Source organism: Pleurodeles waltl, unplaced genomic scaffold (assembly GCF_031143425.1).
Source record: "Pleurodeles waltl isolate 20211129_DDA unplaced genomic scaffold, aPleWal1.hap1.20221129 scaffold_153, whole genome shotgun sequence".
Lineage (NCBI taxonomy): Eukaryota > Metazoa > Chordata > Amphibia > Caudata > Salamandridae > Pleurodeles > Pleurodeles waltl.
The window spans coordinates 244,932-251,213 of NW_027149859.1; the positions used below are offsets into that span (position 1 = coordinate 244,932).

A 6,282-nucleotide genomic window follows, 5' to 3' on the forward strand; every position below is an offset into this window, starting at 1 on the left:
AGCAGCTGCTTTACACGCCCAGCCTATAAGTACAGCAGCCCGGGCGCAGCTTCCGCATTTCTCCTGATTCCACAGCGAGCGCCTGCCCAGTGTCGATCATGCCTGAACCAGCCAAGTCCGCGCCGGCTCCCAAGAAGGGCTCCAAGAAAGCGCTGTCCAAGCCGCCCAAGAAGGACGGCAAGAAGCGCAAGAGGACCAGGAAGGAGAGCTACGCTATCTACATTTACAAAGTGATGAAGCAGGTGCACCCCGACACCGGCATCTCCTCCAAGGCCATGGGCATCATGAACTCCTTCGTCAACGACATCTTTGAGCGCATCGCCGGGGAGGCTTCCCGCCTGGCTCACTACAACCAGCGGCGCACCATCACCTCCCGGGAGATCCAGACCGCCGTGCGCCTGCTGCTCCCCGGAGAGCTGGCCAAGCACGCCGTGTCCGAGGGCACCAAGGCCGTCACCAAGTACACTAGCGCCAAGTAAGGCTTCGAGGCACATCTCCAATTAACACAAGGGCTCTTTTAAGGGCCAACACTTTTTCCTCTAAGAGCTGCTGTGCGGATATTATCGGTGAAGAGGTACCCTTAGCGTGTCTTATGAGTGAAGCGTAGTGTGGTGCGCATTAGGTCCCGCTCTGGCGGGGCCTGCAGCAGAGCGAGGGTCGGTAGAGCAGAGCGCCCTTCCTAATAAAACGTCTATGTGAACAGGCTTTGTTGGGGATAAAGTGTCACTAAGCGCTGTAATGTAATAGCGTTTGACCCGCACGGACGGTCCCGCTATTGCTTTCCACGTTAGGGGAGAAGTGTGTACAGTTTGCACGGGGCACGTTCCGTTCGTACTTTAAAACCAAGGGAGACGAGAGCGGCTACAAGTCGCCCCCGAGCAGGCGCTCCCTCTGCTGAAGCCGGACAAGATTACCGGGGGTTTAAAAGTAGCACAGACACCACACAGCCCCGGCTTGCGAGGTGCCGGTCGCTGCACAACCCGTCTGCCAAACAAAGCACTTTATCATATGAAAAGGAGGCGCTCTGCTTTCCGGGTGCCGGTATGAGTTAATGAGTACCGGTGCCTACCAACACCTTCCTTTCGCCCCCGCCTCCCCCCGTGTACAACACACGGATATGAACAGCTCCTACGTGACAAGGTGGTGGCTCTTAGAAGAGCCCTTGTGGTATATGTGGTGTCGGTTAGGGTCGGTCCTTAGGCCCTCTCGCCGCGGATACGACGGGCCAGCTGAATGTCCTTGGGCATGATGGTGACCCTCTTGGCGTGGATGGCGCACAAGTTGGTGTCCTCAAAGAGCCCGACCAGGTAGGCCTCGCTGGCCTCCTGCAGGGCCATGACGGCCGAGCTCTGGAAGCGCAGGTCGGTCTTGAAGTCCTGCGCGATCTCCCGCACCAGGCGCTGGAAGGGCAGCTTGCGGATGAGCAGCTCGGTGGACTTCTGGTAGCGGCGGATCTCGCGGAGAGCCACGGTCCCGGGCCTGTAGCGGTGAGGCTTCTTGACTCCTCCGGTGGCAGGCGCGCTCTTGCGGGCAGCCTTGGTGGCCAGCTGCTTGCGAGGCGCCTTCCCTCCGGTGGACTTGCGGGCGGTCTGCTTGGTGCGGGCCATGGCGAAGACGGAGCTTTCTCTGCGCGGCGTGCGAGAAGGAATGGGGCCTGCCTCGCACAGAGGCCTATTTATGCCCTGGGAGACGGAGGGCTGCTCTGATTGGTTGAAACCACGGGCCCAAGTTTGGAAATAGCAAGGATTGGTTACTCACTGAAGAGGCGGCTCGTGGCTGGCTATAGCCAATGAAATGTGGTCAAAATGGAAAGCAGCCCCCCGATTGGTTGATGTACCCCGAGCCGAAAAAGCCCGCGTTTTGGGCAGCTCTTCTCCCCCTTGCCCCCCCCCCCCGGCTAGCTGCCGCCCCACCAGTCACCCCCTCCCCGTCTCGGTCACCTGCGGGGGACAAGCCCACGGTGTTATAGCCCCTTTGGTCACCCTGGCACACGCCGTTACCTCCTACGGATTTAAGGCGCACACTCGTCTGCTTCAAGCAGACACTATTCCCAGTCCGCCTCGGACATAGTGTTTGCGGCTAAACACACACGTAATCACCCGAATGTGTCATCCACCGAGGTCTGATACCTCCCACACGTATAGTTAGCCTTAAAACTATCAAGGAGTTATAATAACCTCCGTGCGAGCATCCGCCCAAGATCACACGCGGCGCTCGAGCGCGGAGAGGCGCGCCGGGATTTCACGGTGCCGTTTATGGCTGGGGAGCGGGGCACGGCGTGCGCGGGGCTGGGGGGTGAACAGGCTCTCTTCTGGACCGGGTGGGTGGCTCTTAAAAGAGCCCTTGTGTTCGCAGTGTCTGGCAGGAGCCCTTACTTCTTCTTGGGCGCTGCCTTTTTGGGCTTGGCTGCTTTGGGTTTGGCCGCCTTGGGTTTCACCACCTTGGCGGGGCTTTTCTTGGCTGCCTTGGGCTTGGCCGCCTTTGCTTTCGCGGGACTCTTGGCAGCCTTCTTGGCCGGGGCAGCTTTGGGCTTCTTGGGGCTCTTGGCCGCCGCCGGCTTCTTGGCCTTCTTCGGGCTCTTCTTCACCCCCGCGGGGGCCTTCTTGGGCTTCTTGGCGGCCGGGGCGGCTTTCTTGGCCGCTGGTTTCTTGGCCGCTGGTTTCTTGGCCGCCTTCTTGCCCTCCAGCTGCTTCTTGTTCACCTTGAAGGAGCCGGAGGCGCCGGTGCCCTTCAGCTGGGCCAGGGCGCCCTTGCTGACCAGGCCCTTGAGGGCGGCCTTGACGCGGCTCTTGTTCTTGTCCACATCGTAGCCGTCGGCGCTCAGCACCTTCTTCAGCGCCGCCAGGGAGACCCCCTTCCTCTCGGCAGAGGCGGTGACCGCCTTCAGGATGAGCTCGGCGACGCTGGGTCCCGCGGGCTTCTTGGCCTTAGACGGCCCCGCCGCCTTCTTCGCCTTCTTCTTGGGGGCTACTTCCGCGGGAGGGGCCGCGGCAGCTGGAGCGGTTTCAGCCATGGTACAGAGAGTCGAGGCGCTAGCACAGACCAGAAATGTCCCTCCCGCCGGAGCTCCGCGCATATATAGTGAGGAGCCACCTCCTGATTGGTCCCCAGGAGGGGAGGCTGTTCGCGGCACACTCGGCTCTCTGCTCCGAGCTGGCTTTTGTGTTTCCTCTCATCAGATTATCTATGTTTTAAAACAGTAAACGTTAGAACTGGGCTTTCATTTATACATCAAAAGAAGCCCAACTTCATCCCTTTCCTATGCGTGCACCCCTTTCGTTTCAACGCGCTGCCACCGGCTTTTAGTCAGCTGGTAGACTCCACACTCCTCCGATGGCTGATGCCTTTGTGTCAGAAAACTTTGTCCCCGAGCCCATTTTCAGCTACACAGTCTTAACGTTTGTGGTCAGAAAAGATAGCATATCAATCGGAGCGTGCTTCTGTACCGAATGACTCGTGGGGCACCACAATGGGGTTCTTGGCACCCGTGAAACAACGTTTTATAAACTGCAGAAATAACACAAGCCTTCGTGTGCCCAGCGAGAGGGGAAACAGGAGCCAGGAGGATAGAAACGGGCCAAACTCACTGAATGCACACATCTGATACTGTGAAGGTGTTTGCCTACCTTATTTAACCATGTAAAGTATTATTTTGTTCACCTGCATACAAGGGAGAAAACCTGGAATCTTACCGGACTTGGAGCTCCGTAGCCCTGGGTAGAAGGAGTGACTTTGCCCCCTTGGAGCTGAAACACTCATAATGTGTAAATTAGCTGCCTGGAAGGTTACAAATGGACCAGGGACATTGCAGGCCCAGTGCTGACACTGTGAGGGTGCTTGTGTACAGTTTTGAAGCACATAAAGTGTTCTTTTTTTTTCCACTTCCATCCAGGGGGAGAACCTGGAATCTTACCCTACTTGGAGCTCCGTAGCCCTGGGTAGAAGGAGTGACTTTGCCCCCTTGGAGCTGAAACACCCATAATGTGTAAAATAGCTGCCTGGAAGGTTTCAAATGGCCCAGGGACATTGCAGGCCCAGTGCTGACACTGTGAGGGTGCTTGTGTACAGTTTTGAAGCACGTAAAGTGTTCTTTTTTCTCCACTTCCATCCAGGGGGAAAACCTGGAATCTTACCCTACTTGGAGCTCCGTAGCCCTGGGTAGAAGGAGTGACTTTGCCCCCTTGGAGCTGAAACACTCGTAATGTGTAAAATAGCTGCCTGGAGGTTACAAATGGGCCCAGGGACATTGCAGGCCCAGTGCTGACACTGTGAGGGTGCTTGTGTACCTCTTTGAAGCACGTAAAGTGTTCTTTTTTTTTTCCACTTCCATCCAGGGGGAAAACCTGGAATCTTACCCTACTTGGAGCTCCGTAGCCCTGGGTAGAAGGAGTGACTTTGCCCCCTTGGAGCTGAAACACCCATAATGTGTAAAATAGCTGCCTGGAAGGTAGCAAATGGCCCAGGGACATTGCAGGCCCAGTGCTGACACTGTGAGGGTGCTTGTGTACAGTTTTGAAGCACGTAAAGTGTTCTTTTTTCTCCACTTCCATCCAGGGGGAAAACCTGGAATCTTACCCTACTTGGAGCTCCGTAGCCCTGGGTAGAAGGAGTGACTTTGCCCCCTTGGAGCCTAATGTCGAAAACAGCTGCCTGGAGGTTGCAAATGGGCCAGGGACATTGCAGGCCCAGTGCTGACACTGTGAGGGTGCTTGTGTACCGTTTTGAAGCACGTAAAGTGTTCTTTTTTTTCCCACTTCCATCCAGGGGGAAAACCTGGAATCTTACCCTACTTGGAGCTCCGTAGCCCTGGGTAGAAGGAGTGACTTTGCCCCCTTGGAGCTGAAACACTCATAATGTGTAAAATAGCTGCCTGGAAGGTTACAAATGGGCCAGGGACATTGCAGGCCCAGTGCTGACACTGTGAGGGTGCTTGTGTACAGTTTAAAAGCACGTAAAGTGTTCTTTTTTTTCCACTTCCATCCAGGGGGAAAACCTGGAATCTTACCCTACTTGGAGCTCCGTAGCCCTGGGTAGAAGGAGTGACTTTGCCCCCTTGGAGCCTAATGTCGAAAACAGCTGCCTGGAGGTTGCAAATGGGCCAGGGACATTGCAGGCCCAGTGCTGGCACTGTGAGGGTGCTTGTGTACAGTTTTGAAGCACGTAAAGTGTTTTTTTTTTTCCACTTCCATCCAGGGGGAAAACCTGGAATCTTACCCTACTTGGAGCTCCGTAGCCCTGGGTAGAAGGAGTGACTTTGCCCCCTTGGAGCCTAATGTCGAAAACAGCTGCCTGGAGCTTGCAAATGGGCCAGGGACATTGCAGGCCCAGTGCTGACGCTGTGAGGGTGCTTGTGTACCGTTTTGAAGCACGTAAAGTGTTCTTTTTTCTCCACTTCCATCCAGGGGGAAAACCTGGAATCTTACCCTACTTGGAGCTCCGTAGCCCTGGGTAGAAGGAGTGACTTTGCCCCCTTGGAGCTGAAACACCCATAATGTGTAAAATAGCTGCCTGGAAGGTAGCAAATGGCCCAGGGACATTGCAGGCCCAGTGCTGACACTGTGAGGGTGCTTGTGTACGGTTTTGAAGCACGTAAAGTGTTCTTTTTTTTCCACTTCCATCCAGGGGTAAAACCTGGAATCTTACCCTACTTGGAGCTCCGCAGCCCTGGGTAGAAGGAGTGACTTTGCCCCCTTGGAGCTGAAACACTCATAATGTGTAAAATAGCTGCCTGGAAGGTTGCAAATGGCCCAGGGACATTGCAGGCCCAGTGCTGACACTGTGAGGGTGCTTGTGTACCGTTTTGAACCACGAAAAATGATCTTTTTTTCCACTTCCATCAAGGGGGAAAACCTGGAATCTTACCCTACTTGGAGCTCCGTAGCCCTGGGTAGAAGGAGTGACTTTGCCCCCTTGGAGCCTAATGTCGAAAACAGCTGCCTGGAGGTTGCAAATGGGCCAGGGACATTGCAGGCCCAGTGCTTGCACTGTGAGGGTGCTTGTGTGCGGTTTTAAAGCACGTAAAGTGTTCTTTTTTTTTCCCCACTTCCATCCAGGGGGGAAACCTGGAATCTTACCCTACTTGGAGCTCCGTAGCCCTGGGTAGAAGGAGTGACTTTGCCCCCTTTGGAGCTGAAACACTCATAATGTGTAAAATAGCAGCCTGGAAGGTTGCAAATGGGCCAGGGACATTGCAGGCTCAGTGCTGGCACTGTGAGGGTGCTTGTGTGCGGGTTTAAAGCACGTAAAGTGTTCTTTTTTTTCCCACTTCCATCCAGGGGGAAA

The 6,282-nt window shown here is 55.4% G+C and overlaps 3 protein-coding genes across 3 annotated transcripts; 1 reads left to right on the forward strand and 2 right to left on the reverse strand.

Annotated features, from left to right (window-relative positions):
• Positions 1–16: 16 nt before the first annotated feature.
• LOC138274057 (histone H2B 1.2-like) lies at positions 17–530 on the forward strand. The gene has a single exon (XM_069218947.1). The coding sequence runs from the start codon at positions 99–101 to the stop codon at positions 477–479; it is 381 nt and encodes a 126-aa protein (XP_069075048.1). The 5' UTR covers positions 17–98; the 3' UTR covers positions 480–530.
• A 611-nt stretch (positions 531–1,141) lies between these two features.
• LOC138274055 (histone H3) lies at positions 1,142–1,841 on the reverse strand. The gene has a single exon (XM_069218944.1). The coding sequence runs from the start codon at positions 1,605–1,607 to the stop codon at positions 1,197–1,199; it is 411 nt and encodes a 136-aa protein (XP_069075045.1). The 5' UTR covers positions 1,608–1,841; the 3' UTR covers positions 1,142–1,196.
• Positions 1,842–2,136: 295 nt separating this feature from the next.
• LOC138274054 (histone H1-like) lies at positions 2,137–3,028 on the reverse strand. The gene has a single exon (XM_069218943.1). It carries the CDS (start codon positions 3,011–3,013, stop codon positions 2,372–2,374), a length of 642 nt encoding a protein of 213 aa, XP_069075044.1. The 5' UTR covers positions 3,014–3,028; the 3' UTR covers positions 2,137–2,371.
• Between the last annotated feature and the right edge of the window lie 3,254 nt (positions 3,029–6,282).